We start from the raw sequence: 27088 nt of genomic DNA, 5'->3' as shown, positions 1-27088 counted from the left end.
TTGTTAAAAGCAGGTTGACAATGAAATTAAATAATAAAATGAAATTTATTTTATGCTACTTTGAGAATTTTAAACTCCAGGTCACCTCACAATATAATACACAATACTTTCAACCACATCTTTACATAAAACATCTTATAAAATCACATGACTATACTCAATGGACAATGATTATATTTATAAAAAACTAATGAGTAATTAAATTAAGGTGCAGTAACTTTTTCTTTTCAAATAAAATATTAGCACCATACTGGATAAAAATGGTCTAAAACTATTGGTTGGTTTGTTCTTTTTTCTTAAATAACTAAACATAACTCCTTTCCTCTCAACAAAGCATATATGTTAATATGCAAAATCAGTCTACTATATGTAACTTTATTTATTTTTTTGCATTTTTGTTCCGGTAAGGAAAAAAGGAAGTAAAAATCTTCATAAAATTAAAAAAGGAGTCATTCAGCAGTGGGTCCCAACAGATGCAAAAGTAGACATTTCTCGACGTATGGTACTAAAAGGAGAGAGCTCTAGTTCTGTGGTGTACTCATTATCATTGTCATCACTGGTCACTGTTGAAGACTTCTGAATGCACTCATCACAGCAGCAGCAGCAGCATTCCATAAAGGCCCGACTGAAAGGTTTGCAAAGACAGAAAAGGAGGACAGGAGTGACACAAGACTTAAAAAACAAAAGAAACTGACTAATGATATGGAGAAGGTCCATTGTCTGCTCTGAGACCCCTGTAGCCATGTAGGCTGTGACGATGTTGCAGATGTTCTCAGGAATGATGCAAAATCCATATAAAATGGTCAAGGCGACTACGGTGCAGTTCATCTGGCTTTCAAGCTGAATCTGTCTCTTGTTCCCTCTGGTGCAAGCCTTCTCAGCTTTTCGGATTTTTCTTGCAGTCACAAGGGAGCAGGTGATAGTGAAAAGTGTTGGCAAGCAGAAATAGCAGCCAAAGTACCACCAGAGTCTTGCACTATCGTAAGTGAGAGCTAAGACATAGATCGTGTCTGGGAGTTCAGGTGAAATCTTGATGACACACCGTTCTGCTGGAACTCTGTCACTAAAACCTAGGTCTTCTTTGCTGAGCTGTCGCAAGACAACTTCTGGGAGTGCTAAAAGTAGAGCCCCAACCCAGATGACAGCTAGCTTGGCTGTGGTGGAACTACAATTTTCAATCATTTCATAGTACATCTGAACGTTAGTAGCAGCCCGGAATCGGTCTATACACAGAGCACATAATGTGAACGTAGTGACTCCCAAAGAAGCAACCTGTGAAAGAGAAGCAGAACATGGTTTAATCCATTGGGAAGATCCAAAAATCAGAAAAAACAGAACACATATGTCATCAACTATTCAAAAAAGGAATGTTGAGGTGCCAGAGTTTGAAGAATGGAAATGGGGAACTGCTGCTTCTCTTGACTCACCCTTGAGATCTAACTTGAATATGGTATTACAGATCCATCTGGGTTTGAGCAGGTAAATATTTTTTTCATTAGGACAAGTTCTCATTCTCTCCATCCCACCTCCTTAAAGGGAATATTTGATTCAAATAGCTCCATATCCATAGAATCTGAATCACAAAATATTAGAATTTGAAGAGACCTTGAAAGTAATCTAATCCAACTAATGTAGTCTCCACTACAGCTACCTGACAATAGTTTTTATTTGATCCATGGGTACAGCTGTAACTCTAATTCTAGGTCTCTATCTTGGAAATGTATGCCATTGGATTCCTTGGTGAGAGTATATGGACAGTTGAGGGAAACTCAGTACATTACTCATTACCTTAAGAAGCCATGCTTTTTACTGGTATGGAAATTCCCAACAGTGATAAAAATTTACAATTTGGGGGGGGGGGTGCAATAAAGGTTAAGGGATTTGCCTAGGGTCACACAGCTAGTGTCAAGTGTCTGAGGCCAGATTTGAACTCAGGTCTTCCTGAATCCAGGGCCAGTGCTTTATCCACTATGCCACCTAGCTGCCCCCTACAATTTCTCTATGCATAAAGAGACTATCTTTATAGGTTTCTGTAGCAGTAGGGGTGGGTGGGGGGAACAGTATTAAGCACCTCATGGCCAAATGTATGGCGATAAACCTCTCTGAATTTTAATAGGTTTGTCCTTAGACATTGACTATATAGTCCAGCATTAGTATTGTTTTCTTTGTTTTGTAGGTTCTTATTATTTTTACCGCCCTTTTGCTTTTTCATTTCCTTCATTTCTGAATAGGTCCCTTTGCTCTTCTCTACCTAGTTAGCCACTCCTTGTAACAAAGTTTATATAAAAAAAGAAAAAGTAGTTCAATAAAACAAACCAATATATCAACTGTATTGACAGTTTATGCAGTATTCCATCCATGCTGTCACAAACTTATTGCAAAGAGAAAGAGGAAGGGTATGGTTTTCTCAATTCTTTTGGTCTTTGGACCAAACTTAGATTTCATAGAGTTTCCAATGAACTAGAACTTGTTAGAGATTGTTCTCTGATGTTACCACCTTCCAGAGCAGTGGTGTCTGATTTTTTTTTGATCATGCATCCTTATTGGTAAACATTTATGAGTACATGCCTCTCCTTGTGTATGCATATATACATATGTTTGTATATTTACTTATTTATGAATTATAGAAATGAATCTACTATAATTATATATGTATATAGTAAAGTCTGAACAAAAATATAAATTAGAAAGATGAAATAATATTTGATCCTAGAGTCAATAGGGAGCCCCTTGAGTTTTTTGAATAGAGAAATTCCATGTCCAGAAGCTTTAATCAAGGAATCTAAATAAGAGGCTAATATAATAATCTTAGGAGAGAGATGATGATGATGATAAGTTAGGGTGATGGCCATGTGAATAGAGAAAAGTGGACAAATACAAAGGATATTACAATCAATTATCAATCAGTAAACATTTATTAAGTGCCTATTATGTGCCAGACATTGTACTAAGTGATAGATATTAAGCTAAGTGATATATAGAGAAAAGACAATGTCTGGAAGTTGATTGTGGGTAAGGAAGCATTAGAGTCAGGGATGACACCAAGATCGTGAATTTGGATAGCTGTAAGGATGGTGGTGCCTACATAGGAATTGGGAAGTTTAGAAGAGGGATGTATTTGGGGAAAGAAAACGTAATGGGATCTGTGATGAAGATCACAACCTATCCATACTGGCTCATCCTGTGACACTCATTTTGTCCCATTAAAAATGGAAAGGGGAGTGGAGAAATTGTAGCTCACTAATCACTACCACAGAGTACAGAAGTCACTCTCTGAGGTATGCTTATTGTAGCCATAAGGTGATCAGAAGGACAAGAATGAATGGGTGGATAATTTTGCCATTGGCGCCTCCACAATTCCTCCTATAAGTATCCAGGCTACAATTAGATTATAACTACTCTAAATAGATGGTATACCCTGTAAGGAAGGGGATAGTGAAGGATGGGAAGATCAAAGAATGGTTAGATAGAGGTGTGACTGTGTTGAGGAAAAGTCTCATGACTAGGTATGATGGAAAGAGTGAAATGTGATATGTGTTTTGCCCTCCTTGCCTCTGATTTTTTGATTACATAACACTTGGAATCAGCTCTCACCCTCCCTGGCCACAGTGTCTACTTTGTATCAAGTCACCTCTACACCATAATGAATAAACAGGCAGAGAATCACATCATCATTTACAAGTATAGGTCCTACTATTTTGTGAGTAAATGGGATAATTTAAGAATAAATAAAATAGGGTCATTAAAAAAATAACAACAAAGGATTGTTGTTATTGTTTTTCAGATGTGTCCAGCTTTTCGTGACCTCATCTGGTGTTTTCTTGGCAAAGATACCGTATTGGTTTTCCATTTCCTTCTCCAGCTCACTTTACATTAGAGGAAACTGAGATAAATGTTGCACAACTAGTACATGGTTGAGGCCAAATTTGAACTTAGGAAGATGAGTCTTCATAACTCCTTGGATGACACTCTATCCACTGCACTGCCTAACTGCCCCAACAATAACAACAAAAAAATACTACGTTACTATGGAGGATGCTACAGATCTGGAAGGGACTTTAGAGATCATCCAGTAAAATCCCCATATTTTACAGATAAACCCTAGAAAAATTTAGTAGCTTGTCCAAAGTCAGAGTCAATTAGTGACAGACCTAGGAATAGAACTCAGGAGGCACAGTAGATAGAGTACCAGGCCTAGAGTCAGGAAGACCTGAGTTCAAACGTGCCCTCAGACATTTACTAGCTGTGGGACCCTGGACAAGCCACTTAACTCTATTTTCCCTCTGTTTCATCTGTAAAGTGAGCTGGAGAAGGAAATAACAAGACATTCCAGTACCTTTGCCAAGAAGATCCCAAATGGGGTCACAAAGAGTCAGTCACCACTGGAAAATGAATAACCACCTAGCTCCTAGTTCAGGGTTCTTCCTACTGTACCATGAAACTGCCTTCATATAAAAGAATTTGTTTACAACACAGTTCACTAAAAGCATGGTAGGAATCTCAGAGAAATCTCATCTAACTCTCTCATTTTGCAGATGCTCCCAAATTAGTTTAAGTTACTTGTCCAAGATTCTGACGGTAGTAAGCATCAGGGCTGAGTCTCGATCCTCCAACTCTAGAACCAGAAGTGAGAAATATAGTATTCCGGGTACTACAATATTATAAGAGCTTAAGTAGCACCACCGATATGTTTGGTTTAGATTTGCTGGGTTGCAAAGAATATTTTAGAAAAACTGATCCAAGCAAATAGGCAAAATAAGACAACTGTGAAAAACAGTTCACAGCAGAAATTTACACCTTGCCTTTGTTTTAAGGCAACTTCTCAACAACAGAATGGTCTTGATATCTAGTCTATGGGTTGACTGATGGAGTGATGGGCCTATCTAGTGGGTTGAAAATAACAGGAGATGGGGGCAGCTAGGTGGTGCAGTGGATAAAGCATCAGCCCTGGATTCAGGAGGACCTGAGTTCAAATCCGACCTCAGATACTTTACACTTACTAGCTATGTGACTCTGGGCAAGTCACTTAACCCTCATTGCCCTGCCAAAAAAAAAAAAAAAAGAAAGAAAAGAAAATAACAGGAGATCAATGACTGGGAAAGGAGAGGTGTGGAGAGGCATCTTTCTCTTTTTAAAAATATTCTAGAATTCCTTCAAAACCAGTTAAGTCCAACACACCACAGAACATTTTTTTCTCTCTCTCTGGTGCTTTAGTGGTGTCACAAATCAGTGCTGTAGGGTAGTAATAGAAAAAAATGGGTTCAGAACAGAATGGAGATAGAGATAGAAGAGAAAATAGAACCCAACCCTCTCATCTTACCTGGGGAACCTGAGGCCTAGAGCTATAAAATGACTTGCCTAAGGTTGCAGAGAAATTTATTAGAAGAGTCAGGTCTTGAATTGTCTCTAGATTCCTTATGTAATTCTCTTTCTATCACCTTATACTGAGTTATTTGACATAGAATTGGTGAAATAATTTATGAAGATATATGGAGTTATATCATAGCAGAGGAACACCTGTCAAAAATATGTTTCCCATCTTGTTATTTTTAATTTATAAAAAGGATGCAATGATGAAAGACCACTTGTCATAAAAATGGCTTACAAGTATGTCATGCTTTAAGGTTACAGATGTTTTATATGTTTTATATGTCTTGAACCTTACAGCAATAATATGAGGTAGGCAGTGCTAAATTTTCTACTGTAGTTAAAGGGAGGCATGAATGTAGTTTTCCATTTCTGATATTTTTTGTCCCTAAATTTACTTATACTCCAGATGTCATGGAGTGAGTATGAATTGTAAGTCTATTAAAGGGTCCTTCTCAGTGTTTTCCCATATTATTTATAATTTAGAAACATCTATAATAAATAAATTGCTTGGCTCAGTAATTAACTTATAAAATCATTTGAATATTGGTTGGTGTCCTCTAAATTTTGCTTATCCAGACTTGAAATACCCTGATATATTTAACTTCCTTCATAGTATGGTCAAAACAATGATTTCCATCATAATTTTGAAATGCATTTGTTTATGTACAACTCATTAAAAATTCCTCCAAGATGAATGGTGCAGTTATGGACAATTATAAAACTATCATGAACACTGAGTCTTTAGTATTTAATAGCCGTGTCTGATTGATAAATTTCAATGTCACTACAAAATGTTATGCTTTTCTTTGAAGCAGTATCCTGAGAGAAATGGTATAAGTAAGATGCATTCTCTCATTAATTAAAATGCAACGGGAGGAATAATTAACAGTGACAAAAACAGAACTGTAAACATTTTTAATAGGCAAGACTAATAATTTACTGAATTTTTTCAAGATCAGAGAAAAACCTATAGCAAAAAAGAAACATAATTAGAAAAATTGGAATTCAATTTTGAGGACATATTGAACATTTTAAAGCAGAAAAAAGCAAGGGTACTAAATTTTAAAATGCAAGTTAAAAATTCTAAATCAATTTAAAATCAATTCTATCCTTTTTATGTTACAAAGAATGCTAAAAGCACAAATCCTTTCATACCCTGTCCAAACAATTGTTCCTGTTCTGCAGGACAGTCAGTAGGAAAGTTTGAAGTTCGTGTGTGTGTGTGTGTGTGTGAGTATAGGAAAAAACCTCCCTCTCTGTATAAATGGAGAGAAGATAGAGAGTGAGCTCTTGAAGATCCATGATAAAGAGCTGACTTTTATGAACCCAGCCATTCCCTACTCCCATTTGCTCCAGAATAGTACCAATACTTAGACCAGAAGAGACAATGCATGCCCTATGAAATTTGCCTTCAATTGTAGATGACATTCTTCTCTCAGCTCTCTGAAGCTCCTTCTTTGCTTCTCTTGCACCTTCCCTGATCTTCTCCTACTATCTTAATCTCTTTAATTTACCTTTTGTCTTCTTTTCCCTTTTCTTTTCTTTTTTTTGCGGGGGGGGGGGGGTGAGGCAATTGGGGTTAAGTAACTTGCCCAGGGTCACACAGCTAGTAAGTGTCAAGTGTCTGAGGCTGGATTTGAACTCAGGTCCTCCTGACTCCAGGGCCGGTGCTCTATCCATTCCCTTCCCTTTTTTTTTTTACTTCAATACAGGAGTCTTAGGTCACTAGGATCAAACACCAATAAATACCTCAGTTTGAAAGTCTTCCATGAACTAGCTCCAGCCTATATTTCCAGGCTTACTGAAATGGTTTTCTTAAGTCATGTCTTCATAAAACATTGAGGGGTTTTCCTGGCAACGATATGGGAGTAGTTTTGCCATTTCCTTCTCCGGCTCATTTTACAGATGAGGAAACAGAGCCAAATAGAGTTAGGTGACTTGCCCAGGGTCACATAGCTAGTACATGTCAGAAGCCCAATTTGAACTCATGAAAATGATTATTCCAAGGTCTGGCTCTATCGACTGTGCAACCATGCTGCCCAGGTGCTATATAAATGCTAGCTATTATTATTGTTGTTTTGCTGTTGTTAGTAGTATTATTTGTCTTCTTCCATATAGGAACAAAGCTGTAATAATACATGCACCTTAATGATTTTAAAACCAGCAATTTTCTAAGATTTCATGAAAACACACTACATGTGAAGTATCTTTATTCCTTGGTGGGAGAATGGGCATTTGATAATCTCAGACTCCATTTGTCCCACCATCCAATCATCCAACTTATTACCAGGGAGTGACTTTAGACAAATAGGGAGAATTTGCCTCGTATTTTGTTGTTGTGGTGGTGGTGGGAATATTACATTAAATCCCTTCTTATTTCTCAGGAAAAGAGTAATCCACTGGGATCCTGCCATAGAAATTGATCCACTACCAAGAAGTTTAATGCAAACAAAACAGAGGAAGGGAAAACAATTGGGAGCAAGAGTAAGCCAACTGTGAAAATGATACTGTTGAAAGAGACAATGCAGGCCAAATAAAGGTACTACTGTTATAAAACAAGCAAAGTCTTTTGGAAGCCTTCTAGTACAGATCAATAATTCTATCTCAATGCCCAAAGGAAGAAGAATACACAATGATTGTATTCAGAAAGAAATCCTTATTTTTGAAGGACAACTTAATTGTATACTTGAATTCTCTCTAATCCAAAAATTTAATCAAAAGCTAAATTTAGAGAGAGAAGAATATATTATTTTTAATACAAATGAAATCTCCCTAAATCTAAGGTCATGTTTATTTGTCTCCAGTACAATTATTTTTGTATTGTGCCTTAGAAATATGTTGAAGTATATGGACCAATATATCATTCTTTGTGTACAAAGTGACCCTCTAATACAGGGGTCCTTAACTTTTTTTTTTTTTTTTTGGTGTCACAGAACCCTATGGAAGGCTGGTGAAATCTATGGATCCCTTGTCAAAAAGAAGGAAAAAAAAGTTTAAGGACCTCAGTTTAAGAACTCCTGCTCTAAAACAACAGTATTAGTAAGAAAACCTATTTATTTTAGCTAAGTCTTACAAGTTTTCCTCCATCTAAGTCATCTTTCAATGCCTGATTGTAGAGTAAAGGTAACTCTTGGTTCTACAGGGTTATGCCAAAGGAGAGAGGTTAAGTGTCTTGCTTGTCGTCCCAGGTGTTTCTAACACGGGAGAGTACAGTAACAAATAGCTCTCACTTACAAAGAGCCTTAAGTTTTGCAAACTCACATCAATACTGTGATGGATATGGGGCAGGTATTATTATCCCAATTTTACAGATGAGGGACTTGATTATGTGACCTATAATCACAAACAGAGCTAGGAAGTAAGTGTAGGAGTCTGAATTTAAATGTAAGTCTCCTGATTCAAAGTCCATCTATCTAGACTAAAAATATATCACTACTTTATGCTGGCACGTCCCACCATACTATAAAGCCTTCAGCTATACAAAAAGTCTTTTTTACTTTTTGACCTGAGACTTAGTCTATACAAACTCAGAAACACGGATCACTAGAACTTGACTATAGAAATTCATAAGGGCCATGTACTAAGGTGAGGAGATGTCAAGATTTTCATCATTGAAGTGAGTAATCACATGAATAAAATTAGGGAACTCTCTTTAATTCTTTCTTTCCTTCTCTACTTTCTTTGTTTCTTTCTTCTTTCTTTCTCTCCTTTCCTTTCCTTTCCTTTCTTTTTCTTTTCTTTTCTTTTTTTTTTTTTGCTACATCAACTCATGAAACTACTCATTAAGTTGGGATAATCAAGATCTGTATAAGTAGACAGAGTGACCATACTGACATTATCATGTAACTTTTGAAGTATTAAAGTGTTGAAGATTTATAGTCTCTATTATAAGTTATTTTTATGAATATAATAGGAAAAAAGAAGATAAGTACTGAGGATAGTTTTACTTAAAATTCTAGAATCACAGTATTTAGAGCTACAGTATAATTCCCTCAGTTCATTAATAAAGAAACCAGAAGCCCATAGACTTTAAGTGAGTTCCCTAAAGAGACACAGTAAGGGAACCAAGATTTGAACTCAAGTCCTCTAACTAAATCCAATGATTATTCCACAATGCCATGTTTTATATAGTTTTAGTTTGTATTCTAGTGACTTGGTTTAATAGATGGTGCACTGGGTAGAGTGCTGATCTGGAGTCGGGAAAGTCATCTTCCTGAGTTCAAATCTGCCCTCACTTACTAGCTGGGTAACCCTGGGCCAGTTACTGTTTGCCTCAATTTCCTCATCTGTAAATTGAGCTGGAGAAGGAAATGACAAGCCACTCCACTCCAGTATCGTTGCCAAGAATACACCAAACAGGGTCATAACAAATTGGACATGACTGAAAACAACTGAACAACAATAATCTGTCTACACTTTTCAGCGCTGAATTGCAATTTCTTCTCTAAGAAAAGACATTGAACACTGAGGAGATTTTGTTTCTCTTTTTTGTGTGGCTCAAAGTATTCAGTATCTATCTGCTTTTCAGACTGCTGTGAATTGATAACTTTTTATGAAAAGTTTGCACTTTTGAATGAATGAAAATAGTGAGACTGGCAATGAAGCACTTAAAATGAGTTAATGAAATCAAAGTCAGGACAGACTGGAAGAGATTGTCTCATCTCCACAAATATATACCTTTTTGGGGGAAAGGCTTCATGGCCAGCCAGGCAGAGTAAGGGAGGGTTTCTTTCTTACTTTTTAAATATCACTGAGATTTTATTTGACACATAAGCATACTCACTGAGTCATTAACACCATGTCAGACTATTTGGACAAAGCCTATTTCACTTACATAATTATAGCCTTAAATTCATGGGAAGAAAGAGTCTATGAAGGAAAAGAGAAGGCTGACATAATTGTACCATTATTTTTTACTCTTCTTTTTCTTCCAACCTACTAGAACTCTTTCATAAACTTTAAAATAATTCTAATCACCTTACAGAAGTCATCATCTTAGAGAGAATCATGGGAAGCAGCATGGTACAATGAAAAGAAAATAAATTTCTAGTGAGGGAGAACTGCGTTCAGATTTCAGTTCTGCCACTAACCATTTATGTGACATTGGGTAAGTCCCTTAATCTCTCTTAGCTTCAGTTTTCTCATGTATAAAATGGAAGGGTTGTATTGGGTAACTTCCAAGATGATTTCAGCTCTAAATATGTGGTGTGGGACATTTAAGGATGGTTTTTCCCCTCCATTGCTAATGAGCATCTCAAAGTTTCCCACCAATTATGGTATCAATACTACAGTATGTCTAGTTTGGACTATGAAAATTTAGTTATCTTCCACTGAGGTGTTTATTGAGGGCTTCTCACTCTTACAACTCTATCAAGAGTGTTCCTTTATCCTATAAAAATACACAAAAGAAATAATATTCTTCCTTTGTATTTAAGCTAAGTCACCAAAGGAAATTCATGGGAAATAACTCAAACATTCAATAGCTCATATTTTGTGAATAATTAGCAAATGATTTCAAGAAAGAACATATTTGCTAAAATAAGGGGAAACTAAGTTCTCCCCAAGGTCTATGGTTTCTTTTTTTTCCTTAGGAATTCAGTGATGCAGCTCCTGGTCCATTACCAGCAGCAAGTGGGCTTGGATTTGTCTTTTTTCCAATGGTGCTAATGTATTTTCACTGACTCATTAACATTCTCTCAGCTGACCCTCCTTGTCACTGATGACATACACTGCAAGCTTTCCAGAGTGTGATGTTAGAGATGATTGTAAGTCTCCCTCAATTCAACAAATGCTTTTTTAAGGATCTACCATGAGCCAAGCACTATGAATATTAAGACACACAAAAGGAACAATTTCTGCCCTCAAGGAGTTTGTATTCAATTTGGGGAAAACAACTCGTATATTGATAAGCAAGTTACATACACACACACACACACACACAGAGTGTCCCTAACATTTTGGTAAGGTTTTAAGCCTTAATAACTCCAGAAGTATAAGTACTACAAACTTACAAAAAAAATTTAAAAGGTTATCATTTAAATTTTAAAATATTAATATGTTTCTTATTAAAATTCAATATAACCACCATCTGTACTATATATTTCTCTAGTCAGTTTTAGAACTTTGTAAAAACATCAACTGCTGTTCAGTGACTGAAAGAATTACATTTGTAATACTAGCTTTAAGATCATCCTGAGAATGAGGTCTTGATTACAGACATGACCATTTTGAAATGACATCATAACAAAAAACCTAATGATGACTGAACACGTATGGTGTCCAAGCAAGAAGACCTCCTCTTCCAATCTACGATTTAGTGAAATTAGCATCCAGAAATTGTCACACAAGCAATTCATAATGACAGGGTATCCATCTTGTAAAAATAAAAAATATATATTATCAAAAATGAACATAACTAATGAGTTTTTAAAACATTAAATAAATTTCCAAATGATTTTTGTAAGTTTGTATTATACTTCTGAAGTTATTAAAGTTTAAAATCACCCTAATAATTTTGGAACACTGTGTGTGTGTGTGTGTGTGTGTGTGTGTGTGTGTGTGTGCACATGTATACAAAGTAATTTTAGAAGAAGGAGGGAACTAGAAAGTGGAAGAGGGCTATAGGGAGCCTTTCCCCCAAACAGAGCTCCATTTATGTATGAAAGTACATGTCCAAAATCCTTTCCATATGGTCCAGAAGCAGTAATGCCTTTAATTCCTTGACATCTGACTGCTGGAGTTTGGTTTAAATCCCAAACAATGTAAACTTGGACAACTCATTTAACCTCTTAGGTCTTTAGTCTCATCCTCTGTAAAATGAAGGGGTTGAACTAACTCTAAGGTCTCTCTTAGCTCTAATATCATATGAATTAGGTTCATAGATTCTTTACCCAATACAAGCCAGACCTGAGACAGCAAGAATGCCTTAAGACAGGGGAATGGAGGGTGAAACAGTCGAGGGCAGAAGCTGAAAAGTAGGGGCTCTGAAATAAAAAGGTGAAACATCCCAAAAGAGAAAACAAGGAGTGTCAAAACTAAATTTCACCTATTTCCTAGCTTTCCCTAGGATTGTATGGAACACAGATCACACTGAAGTTTATCAGCCCCTATGAAAATCAAACTGGGGGCCTCAAAAGCCTTACTAGCACCATGGTCTACCTATCAGAATTCATGACACAATAAACACTATTAATGTACTAAAAAAAGGTTCTTCTAGACCATTTAAGATTAAACCTTGTCCTGTGGCTGCACCCTATGCAGACTGCCACTTCACATTAAAAAACAAAAAACAAAAACAAACAAAAAAACACCTCCCCCCAAAAAAATCTCACCAACTTTTGGAAAGTTTTCATTGAAAAGAGTTTTGCTCTCTTTCCAAAACAAAAAGAATAGATTTTAAGGTTTATCCAAAATGTTTTTTTTTTTAAGAAACCAAACTACCAAAGCCTAGGACCAAATTGTTTCCATTGGAAGGAATTATTCTGATACCGAGAGATCACTAGCCTAGTCAGGAGAACAGAGTGGTCCTAGTTCAACTACTAAGTGTGAGACCTTGACAGTAAGCCTGAGGGAGAGCCAGGACCATTCCTAGGAACAATGCTGGGCCTGGGCCAAATCACACTGTGTCTCTATATCCATCTCCCTAACATTTTTTTCAAAGGTGAAATCAGGTTGATGAGAACTTAAAGAACAGTCCTGAGTTGGAAAAGAAGGCTACAAAAGGCAACATGTAGCCTAAAGGTGGAGGGGCAGTTCCACCCATTCTTGGGAGAATAGAAGATGATGTGGGCAGATTCTTGGTGTGAACCTTGGATATTTTTAGCACCATTTAATGAAGCTTCTCTACCCATCTCTTTTCCCTTACCCAGGCCATTCTGGCAGCTTGGGGACTTGCTAGGACCCTTAGAAACCATGACAATTTGCCAAACTCTAAAGAAAGTTTTGATATTTGGACAATTTAGATGAGACCCATTTTTTTCCCTCCAAAAAAGTAGTAGTATCATGGCATCATGTAAGGAAAAGACCCCTCCCTATAAGAGGGCCTGGATTCAAATTTCAGCTTCAACATTCTCACCCTACATAGACCTTCTCTTGACCTTACTTTATTCATCTGTAAAATGGAAACAGTTGGACAAGATCTCTTAAATCACTTCCATGTCTAGATGATACAATTTACTTTATAGGATTTTGCATGGATGAATGAGATAATATATGTGAGCATATATACAGTAGAACATAAGTTTCTTGAGGGCAGGAACTATTTCATTTTTGTCATGTTCTCAGTACCTAGTATAGTGGATGGCCCATTGGTGCTGGGGACTGGACCTGTGATTTCATTAGTATAGGGAATTTCCAGTGAAGGAACTTCTTCTACCAAGGCAGATACCAAGGCAATTGTTCTGCAACTCTGAGTATTAAAGAGTCGCCTAAGACATTGTGAGGTTAACCATCTTGCCCAGGGTTACACAATGTATATCAGAAGCTAAACCAGATCTTCCTGACTCAACTCCCATTTTCAATCCACCCCAGCCTGGCATAGGACAGAGACTTAATAAATGCCTGTTAAATAGTTGTTGAATGGTGGGTTTTTTATAAAATGAGATACTTTCAATATAAAGTTTTGTTATCATCACTTAGGAAATATAAACTATGTTTTTAAATGGATATTTTCTCCCCAGTTCTACTTAATCCTTACTCTTCCTTCAAGTCCATTTCAAATGTCTTCTCTTTATCTTTATCAAAGTCTTCACTCATTGTTATGTTAAATCATCCAGGAGTAATTTGCCTCTCTTCTGAATGTTGTAACATAACACTAGAGATCTGCCTTAAGCACTTATCAACAATCTACTTTGGATTATACTTATTGATGTAATTACCCTTCTACCAGACAAAGTTCCATGAAGAACTGAACTGTGTCTTAGTCTTCTCTGTATTCCTAGACTCCAACACCTAGCACAGTATCTTTCACCTGTAGGGATTCAAAGACTATGTTCTGAATGAATTGATTTATTCATGTTTTCACTGTATATTTCCAAGGTGGGAATATTAACTTTAGTAATAAAAATAAAATCTACTTTTGAAAAATTCTAGCAATGTCCTAACTTCCTCAAACTTCTTTAAATAATTGAGACAGATGTTTATAGGTAAGGTCAATAACAAGAACATAATTATCAAAAGATTTTCATAATTGGCATATTTTACTCCAAAAGAAAGCAGGTGAGAGTTCCAGTGATGACACTGACTCACTCATTTGGAGTTTGGAAGTAGCCACCCTCAACCCTACCTTCTTCCTCCTTATTACAACTCACATAGTCCTAGTAAATGGTACCTGATATCCCAGATGAACTACATTTCCCAAAATCTAGAGAGGAGACCTAGCACCACAATTTATTGCTTTCAATTGGAATTCCCCTGAAATCTGCTTTGACATAGTTAGTCCTTTCTTATTTTGTTCCTTCCCAACCCCTATAAGGGATGACATAAGAGTATCAAGAGAGCCTTGGCATTATTTTTTTCCAAGACAAGGGACATCCTGAACCAACTTTTACTTTTTTCCATCGTTATCACTTCCCAGGACCCTCAAAGTCTGGGTAGAATGAGAGGTTCAGAAGAGGAGTCCATGCCCAGGATCCTTGGCTAATCATCCTCTACCATTAATCAGACATCTGTATGGTCATTTGTTCTGAGCAGCAATAAGAAAGATTGACTAAAAGGTCAAGATTTTAAATATGAAGATGTCCAGTGGGTCAATTACATTAAAAATATTTATTTGGCAGAAACTGGAGCTAAATATTTCTGCAATAAACACATTACATAGACAATCTCAATGTGAGGCTGTTTGCTACTTGGGAACACAGAACTTCTTTAATGGCCTGGTGCACAATCCTGTAGTAAGATAGAGCTTCATTTAATGCACCATTTAATGCACAATCCTGTAGTAAGATAGAGCTTCATTTAATGCACTGGACCTATAATATTCTAAGTGCAAAGGATCTAGGAGGAGATAAAGAACTTTTTATGAATCAGGGTCATAAAATAGTCTCTTCTACACATCTGTAAGCTATGAAGACTGCTGATGACTTACTTGTAGATTCTGTCTGATAAAACTAGAGTACAAAATTTAATCCCTAGTTCTAAAAGTTTAAGCTAAAAATAAAAATCCAACCTGGTCCTAGGTAGAAATAAAACCTATACAGTAAATGTCATGCAAATGTGAACTACTACAAATGTATATAGAAGCAGGGCAAGGATGGCAAACAGAAAAATAATAATTTTGTTCAAATGAATGCTTGTAATTTTTCTTTTTTGCCATAATCCAGAAGTCATGGTTTAAATTGATCTTTTTTGTGGTGAGTGCTCGTTCTTGCAAGCGCTCTCTCTCTCTCTCTCTCTCTCTCTCTCTCTCTCTCTCTCTCCCTCTCCTTCCCCCTCTCCCTCTCCCTCTCCCTCTCCCTTCCTCTCTCTTTGTCTTTCCCTCCCTCCCTCTCTCCCTCTGGAATATCTGAATTGAGAGTAAATAAGCCATATGTATTATCCATAAAGTTTACCAATAATAAATTATTTGGTATGTTGAACATACCATATTACAGTAAATGTCATTTTAGCTTTGTATAGTATATATTTATAGAGATATTATACAGAGATGATTTATAGCTATGTATATATCTATCTATATATGTGTATGTATGCATGCATGTATACACACACACATATATATACACACACACACACACGCACATACACATATATGTATACGCATACACATATATCATCGAGGAGGCACAGTGGATAGAGTGCCTGGCCTGGAATCAGGAAGATTCCTCTTCCTGAGCTCAAATCTAGCCTCAGACACTCATTAGCTGTGTGACCCTGGTCAAGTCACTTAACCCTGCTTGCCTCAGTCTCCTCAACTATAAAATGAATTGGAGATGGAAATGGCAAACCACTCCAATATTTTTGCCAAGAAAACCCTAAACAGGGTTACAAAGAGACAGACATGACTGCATATAGATAGACAGATACACACATATGTGTATATATGTGTGTATGTATGTATATACATTTGTGTGAGTATAATAACTAAAAATTGAAACCTAGTTAATATCCACAGCAGGGAAGAATAATTAGCCAATTCATGAATTGTGTTTCTGTTTACATTTCATCAGCAAGTTTAAGAAAAGTCTGTACATAGCCTGAATTGTGGCAAAAAAATAAATCTTGAATCATGGAATCTATGAGGCAATGTAATATAATGGACAGAATGCTTGACTTGGAGTCAGTAAAACCTAGGTTTGAATTGCACCTTAGTCACTTACTAGCTGTGCTATATTAGGCAAGCCACTTGATCTCACTGTGCCTTAATTTACTCATTTGTAAAATGAGCTTAGACTCAATGGCCTCCTCTCCATCTTTAAACCTATGATCACGTGATCATAATCTAATGGATTAAAGAGGTATTTGATATTCGATCAGAAATCTTCTCTAAAAGATCATAAACAAGTAATCAGTGAATCACTGCTTAAAGATTTCCAGTGAGAAGAAACCTTGCTGGGAATTATAAAGTTTATAGAATTCAAATAAAAACTTTTGCATTGTTCACAATTACAAGTAGGAGGGTTAACTGTCATTAATTGATGTTGTAACAGCAGTGTAAACAGATGTATAATGAATCCATTTACTAATTGCTCTTTGCTGACTGTGGGTATTATCTTGCAGTTTGTTTGGTCTTTAGCTATATCTTATACAAAAAATAAATGTTGACCATGAAGCTAAAAATAACACATTTTTACTGGCACACAAATATGAAAAGGATTATAAATAGATAAGTACTAATATGATTACAAGGAAACCTTAAATATTTACAAAGCATTGTACTCAACACAACAAATGCAATTTCATTTTGAATATTGTTTGTTGCTTAAGATCTGGTCATAAAATTGCATGAAACTATTTAAAGTGTAATCATAATACTTTATGGTTAACTGGCCACTCAACTAAATTAATCATACTGTTCACTAAACATATATTCTATTGCTTTAACTTAAAATGTTTCCTTCTCTAGTGTCCTCATCTTTAAACTGATAAAGCTGAACTGTTCTGGATTTTCATTCCAGTTCTAAATATATAACTCCATGATCATAGTGGAACGTTTGTAGTTTAACATCCATGAGATAACCTAAAAAGAAGTGAATTTGAAGCCAAAAGATCTAGAATCAAATGCTAGCTATAGTGCTTACTACCATGTTTGCCCTCTCCCAGTTTAATTTTCCTACCTTGAATGAAGGGATTGTAATAGAGGATATCTGTAGTCCCACCCAATTCTAAATCTATGTTCCAATCACCTTTACATGACACTTCCTTTCTCTGATAGCCACCCGAATATCACTAGTGGACTACATACTAGGTTATCTTCTCCCAAAAACCAAGGTAATTAATCAGATTCAATCTCTATCTTCAAGGATTGTACAGAGGCCAGGAAAAAGAGTGATGAATGTATACACAAGTCATATATAGTGAAGAATATGAAGGAAGAAGTACAGTGCAACTATGATCTAGTGCAAAGCTTCTTAAACTATGGGTCATGACCCCATATGGGTAACTGAATGTGTGGGTCACAAAAAATTTGGTAATAGTAAAAGGTTATGCATACCTACTTTATATACCTATATACCCAGGGTCACATAAAAGTTTCTTGAGAGGAAAGGGGTCGAAAGTGGAAAAGGTTTAATAAGCCCTGGTCTAGTGTGTGTGGAACTGAGAGTTAGAGGACATAAATTAAAATCCCAGCTCTGCTACTTACTACCTATGAGATCTTACCTCATTTCTATGGTCTTGGTTTTGTCATCTGTAAAATAAGTGGGTTAAGGGGCAGCTAGGTGGCACAGTGGATAAAGCATGGGCCCTGGATTCAGGAGGTCCTGAGTTCAAATACGGCCTCAGATACTTGACATTTACTAGCTGTGTGACCTTGGGCAAGTCACTTAACCCTCATGGCTCCACCAAAAAAAAAAAATAATAAGGTTAGACTAGATGACTTCTCAGCTACCTTTTTGCTCTAAATCTGTGATTTTATGAAACCTATTATAAGAGAAGGCAGGGGCATACTCCACTAAATGCACAATACCCCAAATGAAAAATTCTGACAGGGAATAGCGGTTGGTTATAAATGGGGTAGGGGTGAATGATGTTACAGTAGGGTATGACAAAGCTATGGTGGATTTTTATCTTAAAGACACTTGTAAAAAAAAATCAAGAGGATATCATGTAACAAGGGCACTATGTATAAATGAAATATAAATTACTATTTGGAAAAAGAAAAAAAGTGAAGATAAAAATGTTACATTGTGACCTAGACAAACTATTTCTGTCATATCATATTCAGTTCCATATGCCTCATTTTAGGGGGCATTTGGACAAGGTAGAGAGTGTTTGGAGGGTTATAAGGATGGTAAATGTGGAAATCATGATACAGAGTGACCTCAAAAAGAAAAGACATAGGGAACCTGACCACTGTCTTCGAAAATTGGAAGAGTTATTAGGTATAAAAGAAATACAGTTTATTCTGGTTAGCCCCCAAGGGTAGGATTGAACCCTGTTAGTCAGTTACAAATAAGGAAATATTGGCTTAATATAAGAAAAAAACTTCCTAATAATTAGAGTTGTTCAAAGATACAATGGCCTTAGGAGACCTTGAGAACCATGTCCCAGAAAGTATTAAAGTATAGAGGCATATTTCCCAGGAATGTTATAAAGGGGGTACATGTTCTAGGTAAAAATTGGACTCTGAATTTTTAATCCTGTCTGACTCTAAGATTCTGTGATTTCTGCTTGTAGGCATCATGGTGGCTACATGGAGATCTTCCTCATATACTGCCATTTGAGATGGGTCTTGAAGGATGCATAAAATTTGGAGTAGGTAGAAGGAGTAAAAAAAAGTCATTTTACATTGAAGGCACCAGCATGAGCAAAGACACAGAATCATCACTCTCACATACATAAATACACAGTAAGTGTAGGAAGTCATTGGATAGAAAAAAACTAAAAGAGAAATATAGATCAAAGAGGAAATAAGAATAGAAAAATAACAAGCAAGAGAAAATTTATGACAGAAAAGCAAAACAAATGCCAAGAATTTATAGAAGGCGAAAAAAGCAAAGTAGTACAGTAAAGGTGAAACATAGAAGGTGAGAAATATGAATAAGAGATCTACAATTTCGGGGTATTTTTAAGCTATGGCAGGTGGAATAGAAATTCTCAGGAAAATGTCAGGGGAAAGGCTATAAATAATTTTTAGTTCCCTTTAAAGTTCTAAAGTAATTTTGATAGTTTAGGAACACACAAAATGGATTATCATAGAAAAACAGAATTCCAGAATTGGAAGAGACCTCAGTGGCCCTCCTGAAACCCATATCTGAAAAATAATTCCCACAATAACATACTCAACAAATGATCAACCAGCTTCTACTTGAAGACCTCTAATGAGAGGGAATGTACCACTGACAGAAGCAGCCCTTTCTGGGCAGTTCGAATTGTGAGTTTTTTCCTGTCTTCAAGCTTAAATCTGCCTCTTTGCCACTTCTAACCATGACTTCTGGGACCAAAACAGAACAAGTCTAATATCTCTTCCATTATGGTAGGCCCTCAAATACTTGAAGTCAACTATAATGGTCCCTGAGCTTTCTCCTTTTCAGGAAAACTATAGCCAGTTCCTTCAATCAGTCCTCTTCTGACATGGACTGAATGTCCTTCAATCCCGCCCCCCCTCTCCAGATTGTCCTCCCCTAGACCTAGACATTCTCTCAGTTATGTGTCCTTTGTGATATCCAGAAATTAACACAATACTCCAGATTTAGTATGACCCATGCACAGAATGAGCAGATTATCACCCCCTTATTCCTAGAAGCTATACTTCCCTTAATGTAGTCCAGGTGAAGGATTGTCCTATTTATCCCTACTGAATTTCATCTTGGTAGATTAAACCCATTCAGTGCTCTAACCTTCCTAGATCTTTTTCGAAACTAACTCTCTTCTCCAGTATATTAACTAGCTTTCCCAGCTTTGTATCATCTACACATTTAGGGAGTATGCCTTCAGTCATAATCTATATCTATCTAAGCCTTCAGTCAAGTCATTAGTAAAAAGGGTTAAACATCAGAGGGCCAACAACTAATCCCTGATCACTGGCCACCTCCTTCCAGGCTGATGTTAAAGCACAAATGAATCCAGCCATTCAACAAGTTCTGAATCAATGTAGTGGTATGAACATAAAGTCCATGTTTCTCTAGGTTTTCTATCAGAATAGTTTATGACACTTTATCAGATGCTTTGGTAAATCTAAGTAAACTACATCTGAAGCATTCCCCCAATGTATCAGTTTAGTAACCCTATCAGAAAAGGAATGAGTAGTTTGGCATAAACTGTTATTGATGAAGCCATGCTGGCTCTTCATAATCAGTTTCTTTTTCAAAATGTCTACTAATCATTTCTTTAATGCTCTATTCTAGGAGTAGCTAGGTGGTGAGCTGGATAGAGTGCCTGGCCTGAAGACAGGAGGACTCATCTTTCCAAGTTCAAATCTGGCCTCAGAGACTTAGCTTTGTGTCACTTAACCCTGTTTGCCTGTTTTCTCCTCTATAAAATGAGCTGGAGAAGAAAATGGCAAAACACTTTGGTCTGACAGAACAAAATGCGCTATTCCAGAATTTTTCCAGTAATTGAAGTCAAGCCATATACTATGTATGTCTTGCTTTGTTCATAAACTCATGTTTATGTTAAATTTAAGAGTATAATTTAAAGGGATCAAAAATTTACTGATTAAAAAAAAAGTAATGAAGATTACCACTACCAGTCACTGAACTTTATTGAATTGAGTATCTCCTAGTTTTTGCCAGTTTATGAGGACAACACAAAAACATGATGCTAGAAGACACCTTCAACAACAGATTAAAGTCATTATGATTAAGGGAGTCAAGTTCTTTAGACCTAGATACAGAATTTTCTGATTCTTAGAAAAGGAGAGTAGGAAAAGAGGGAGGGAAGGTAAAAACTAAATAAGAAATACTTTCTCTACATAGACTTTTGTTTTTTATCAGTCAGTAAAAGGAATCCCACAAGGAAGAAAAGCCATGAAACTTCCCATCCCTTGTGAAGGTATTAGTATCTCCCAAAGGCAGAATTGCACCTTCCTCTTGCATTTGGGAGTTGTATCCTACTGCTTGCACTTTGTTATAGGAATTTCAATAACACTTCAAACAGCTTAGTATTTTGAAATCTTCCTGTTAAATTCATTTTAGGAATCTTTTGGCAAGAGTAAAGACCTCGGCAATAATGACCATCTTGTATACAGAAAAGGCCCTTGGGGAACAAAGAGAAAGATAAATCACCATTTTTTTAAAAAGAGGAAAAAGACACAAACATAAAACCAAAACACAAAAGGACTAAAAGGACCCAAACACAGAGGAATCCCAGGTATGAGACTTACAACATGTGTGACCTAGGGTAAGTGATTTTGTCTCTCTGGATCTCAGTTTCCCCAGAAACTGTAGAATTATGAGAGACTATAATATTTACTATAAAATCAGAGATGGACTAAGTGATCTCAAGGATCTCTTCCAGGTCTACTTTCTATGATATTATGAAAGAAATAATTTTCACTTTTGAGAGAGAGAGAGAAAAAAAAAGTCAAAAACAGAACATTGTAGGAGGCAGAAGAGTAAACATTGGTAGTAGATTCCAAAATCCCACCTCCTCCAAGAAGAGAATAAGGAATCAGAGGAAGCTCAATAAAAAGAAAATGAAAATATACACATAAATGCTATATGCCACTTTTCATAGAATTATAGACATTAGAGGTCATTAAAACCAAATTCCTCATTTTACAGAGGAGGAAACTATGAGTCAAAAGAAGTGAAGTGACTTTCCCAGGGTCACAGTTAATATTTATTTCCATTAGGATTCCAACCTGGAACTTCTCAACTCCATATCCAGTATTCTATCAATTAAACCATGTTGTCTTTCATAAAGTGTCCTAGAGACAATGAGCATATGTGTCTACCACACTGTGCCTTTCACACAGTAGGTGCCTAATGTTTGTTGAACTGACTTGAATGATTCTCTTCTGAATTATTTTATGTAACATTAAAGGATTCTTTTTCTCCTTAAGTTTTACTTTGAAATCTCCATTCTTGACTAGGTAGTTGTGTTGTGTCCCTTTTACCTTCATAGTTTTTTATTTTCCATTTTTCTAAGTTTCTCCACGGTTTGTATGTTTCTAGATTTTGCCAATCTTTTACTTTTTTGGGGGGGCGGGGCAGGGCAATGAGGGTTAAGTGACTTGCCCAGGGTCACACAGCTAGTAAGTGTCAAGTGTCTGAGGCTGGATTTGAACTCAGGTCCTCCTGAATCCAGGGCTGGTGCTTTATCCACTATGCAACCTATCTGCACCCCCAGTCTTTAACTTTTAGCTGAAACCAGGCCAACACATTCCTGCCTCACATAAGTACTATTCCTCTGTTTAACTTTTATCATTAAAGCCCATATCAATTCTACCATCAGGCATAAAGGGAATCAGAGAAATCTTGATATAGATCGAACCCTGACAACTTAACTTGCAACCATCTTCATATACCCAATTGCTTTAAATTAAACCAAGTCAATTACAATTCAGGAATTAATTATCTACCAGATAAATCATATACTTCTAAACTAACTAACTGCCCCCCTTGGCAACAACTGAAATCCTGGACCTTGTGTAAAGAAATGATGACAACTGCTTTAACAAGCATAGAATACAACTATATCTGTTCCTGTCTGAATTATAGAGCATGCAATGCACTGCTTCCTGCTTTGGGGCCCTTTAAACAGGAATGGTTTTCTTGATTCATCTCTCCCCTACCTTAGGTATAGGAATGATGTACCAGGATGGTCCTGGCACTGCTACTAGGCAGAATCATGGGCTACTGTAATATTTACAGGTTTCAATTCTTCAGCTTCCTTAAATGAATTGGACAATCTGAATGGAGCAAAGCAGGAGCCAGCTGGCTGAGGACACAACTGGCAGGAGGAGCACTTGGGTACTTTCCAGTGGCTGTTGTTTAAATGAGAGGCCATTTTTTAAAGCAAATTCCAACCACCACACTCAAGGCAGTAACTGCAGAGGAAAGAAAAGGGGTTTTTGTTTTTTTGTTTGTTTTGTTTTTGTGGATACATTTCGGTTTGTATGCCCAAAGTTTTCCACTTCCCTCTTAAGAAATTTTCAGTTACAAAGTTTCAACAAATTATCCCTTAAAAAGTGCCAAGCACAGTGTTACATGTAACAGGGTTTGAAATATACCTTAAAAAATAAACAAATCTTATCTCATGATGGCCAAAGTCTCCTTTAAGCTTAGGTTCTTTAAAGGCAACAGTTGAGAAATTGAGGGGAGAGGGAATAAAATATAAGAAAGAAAAGTTCCATCACTTTAGCATGGAAGGCAGACTACCTTAGGTGACATGGGAGACTGTGAAATATATTTAAGTATTTATCATGAGGCCAGTTATACCTTTGTAGAAAACATTTTGCCTCAAACCTGGTTCTTAAGAAGGAATGGAAAGAAGAAACTTTAGTATGGTGCTTGATGATTCAGATTGTCACATCTGGACACAATAGATCCATCCACATTTTCTCTGTGGAAAGCTGGGTGGGGGGAGGGGAGGGGATCGGGTAGAGACAAAAGTTTCTTTCCTTGTCCTGCTGGGTTCTGATGGTCCAAACCATTCCTTATCTGGAGGGGCAAGCTCGTGAATCTTAGTTGCCAATCCAGATGTATAATATGTCACAGGTGCCAAAGCAGGCCGATTGATATACAGTATGCCAGCTCAAAAGGGCAGACATAAGCACTATCCACACTAGTCTAGACATTCTATCAGCAGTTTTTCGCCCCCGGGGGTGGCAGATGAGTTTATAGGTGTGTTTAAGCAAAGCCTCCAGTAGAAGCTGGAAAGGTGAGACAGGATGTGAGGGAAGCAGAAAAAGAGGGAAGAAGGAGTGTAGATCGGGGAGGATGGGGAGGTCTGAGGAATGCCTTGGGGCAACACACCCACTTAAGGGGTAGTAAGGCCAGTGGTGGTGACCCATTGCAAGGCTTTATTACCTCGAGATAGGGCACGATCTTGCAGGAGAAATCCTCTAGAAGCCATTTCTTGGTAAGCTCATGGAAGATGACCAGCGGCAGGCAGAAAAAGATAATGAGGAAATCCCAGAAGGCCAGGTTGGCCAGGAGGGAGTTGGAGATGCTCCGCATGTAGTAGTTGTGGCACACTATGCACATCACAGCCAGGTTGCCGATTATGCCAGTGCCGAAGATCACCACGGACAGGCACATGACGGCGTAAGCTCCGTAGGACTCCCGGGTCAGTGGATAGAAGGGGTTCTTGAGCTTGGGGCGCCGGTTCGTTCCGTTTCCCCCTCGGGGGCCGCTCCGCTCCTGGAGTGCCTCTCCAGAAGATCCATTTAAAGGCAATGCCTTCCCGGCGGTTGCCACTGTCTTCTCCTCCTGCACTTTTCCATCCACAGTGGCTGCGCTCCCCAAGAGGGGGTTGCTGGTCAGGGGGTCACCGCGGGGTTTCCCCGCTCTCCTCCACCTGGAAAAGGGCTCCCGAGCTCCCGAGTGTGTCCTTACATTCTGCTCCTGGCTGCCTTCTAGAGCCACATCCTTGTCACCCTTCTCTTTACCCGTCTCCAAGGAAAATCTAAGGGCAACCGGTAGCTCAATCACCGCTGCTCTAAGGGGAACTAGCCAGATGCCAGGCCGCCTCTCGGGGGGTACGTGAGAAGTCCTGTGAGCTCCAGGCAGGTTCCCGAAAGGTGCTGTTAACGCATTTCCTTCCTTTTCCTCCTCCTCTTGTGCTTCGGCTACAGCTGCTCCCCTGCGGCTGCTGGACAACACTTTCTGCAGCAAGTCTCCGGATCCCCAAACTTCCCAGCCGCGCTGCTCCTGGGTCAGCGCAGGCAAGTTTGTCTTCCCTAAACTGGTTTGGTTCCCCGCAGCTAGGGCGGGAGAAACCGCGAGCTGCAGCAGGAGCCGGAGGCATAAGGTGCAGACGAGGGACGCGCCTGGGGGCCGCATGGCTCGGCGTCACTCGGCACCTCGGGGCTGGCAGTGGCAGCAGTGGCTCCTTAAGACCGGCACCTGCTGCCCAATTTGGCGCCGAGAGTTAGACACATGTCACTGTGGGGATGCGCTCCTCGGCGCGCGGAGGGTGGCTTCCCCTGGACCACGAGAAGAAAAAGGCTGGAAGCCCCTACACTACTCCGTTTGACGTTCTGCTCCTTCCCCCAGCTAAATCCAGTCTAGGCGCTGAGCAACACCAGCTGGGGTCTGAGGGGGGAACCTCCTTCTTCGTCGGAACAGGGACTGACCTTTGAAAAGTTGCAATCAACGCCTCTGACTATTAACAGCATTAATGTTACAAGTGCGAGAGATAAAAAGCCCCCACTGAAACCCAACGCTCCTCCCTCTATTTTTTTTTTCTGTGACTCTGCCTTCTTGGTAACAGTTGCTCTGGATCTCTGGCTGTCTATTTACATCCTCTTGATGTTGCTTTATCCCGTTGCAAGCAAAGGTCTCCAGAGACAGGGAAGAACAAGTCCTCCTCCCCCAGACTATTGCTCGCCTAAGACAATCCTTCTCTTCCAGCACCTCTCTGCTAGTAAACAGGTTGCGCGGAGCCCTACTGGAAAGCGAGTCGCCCTAGAAAACTCTGGCTCCGCCTGACGTCTGGGACTAGCTCTGCTACTGCGGTCAAGGAGAAGCGAGATGTTAGAACCCAGCAGCTAGAGTCAAAGTTGCTTCCTCTCCAGCCCCAAGTTGCCCGGGGAGCAGCCCAGGCTGTCCGGCGACCGGTCCCTGAAAAGAAGGACGCCGCTCGGGTCAGCGGGCGCTCCTGGAGAGCTGACAGCACTGGCACCCGCAGGAGCATGAAGTGGCGCCTGACTGCCCGAGCACCCCGGGTGAAAAGCGCTAGGATTGAAACAGCTGAGACCGGGGCGGTGCATGGCCAGGGGGAAGGAGGAGGGCTGAGCCGTGGCTCCAGCTGCCGCTGCCGCCGCCGCCGCCGCCGCAGCGCGTGTCTGTGAGAGCGCACAGCTCCTCTCCTCTTCCGACTCCTCCTCGGAGAGATGCTGATTTGTGAGGAGACGGGTTCCCCTGGCGGTTTGGGGCTCACTAAATACACACACACACACACACACACACACACACACACACACACACACACACTACATTCAAGCCCTTTGTAGTTTTTCCACTTTCGGGAGGGGAGAGGGGTGGGGGATGCGGTGATGATTGGTGCGGGGCGGGTGGAGAAGCCAAGCCCCCCAGGGCTGGCTTTCGGGGCTAGGGTTGGGCTAGGTTAGTTCTTCCAGCTGTTGGAACGGAATGGGTCAGACGTGTCTGATTGCAAAGGGAGCAGGGAGGGGCCGCACCCGGGCCGGGAAGCTGCCCACAGGCGAGCTACCAAAAGCTATCTTGGCTACTGAGCATGCCCAGGCCAGAGCCACTGGGAGTTGCAAGGTGCGGCTCGCACTTCCCCAGGTTTTCCCAGGAGCTGAAGGAAGACGCAGGAGGAAGGGTTTACTGTTACTGGGAGTGAGAAGGACAATAGGAAAAGTCTCAGCAGCGTGGATCCGCTCTTACTTGACTGCTAAATTAGCAAGAGTCAGTCCTAGGGGACCGTAAAT

General features: G+C 38.8%; 1 protein-coding gene across 1 annotated transcript; it reads right to left on the bottom strand.

Annotated features, from left to right (window-relative positions):
• Positions 1 to 26351, bottom strand: GPR37 (G protein-coupled receptor 37). The gene is made up of 2 exons (XM_043965026.1): positions 24501 to 26351; positions 1 to 1272 (listed from the first exon to the last, which is right to left on the bottom strand). Exons 1-2 carry the CDS (start codon positions 25473 to 25475, stop codon positions 454 to 456), a joined length of 1794 nt encoding a protein of 597 aa, XP_043820961.1. The 5' UTR covers positions 25476 to 26351; the 3' UTR covers positions 1 to 453.
• Between the last annotated feature and the right edge of the window lie 737 nt (positions 26352 to 27088).

The sequence above is a fragment of the Dromiciops gliroides genome, chromosome 5 (assembly GCF_019393635.1).
Source record: "Dromiciops gliroides isolate mDroGli1 chromosome 5, mDroGli1.pri, whole genome shotgun sequence".
Lineage (NCBI taxonomy): Eukaryota > Metazoa > Chordata > Mammalia > Microbiotheria > Microbiotheriidae > Dromiciops > Dromiciops gliroides.
Note: the sequence above shows the minus strand (reverse complement) of the source record. Positions and strands in the feature narration are given on the sequence as shown.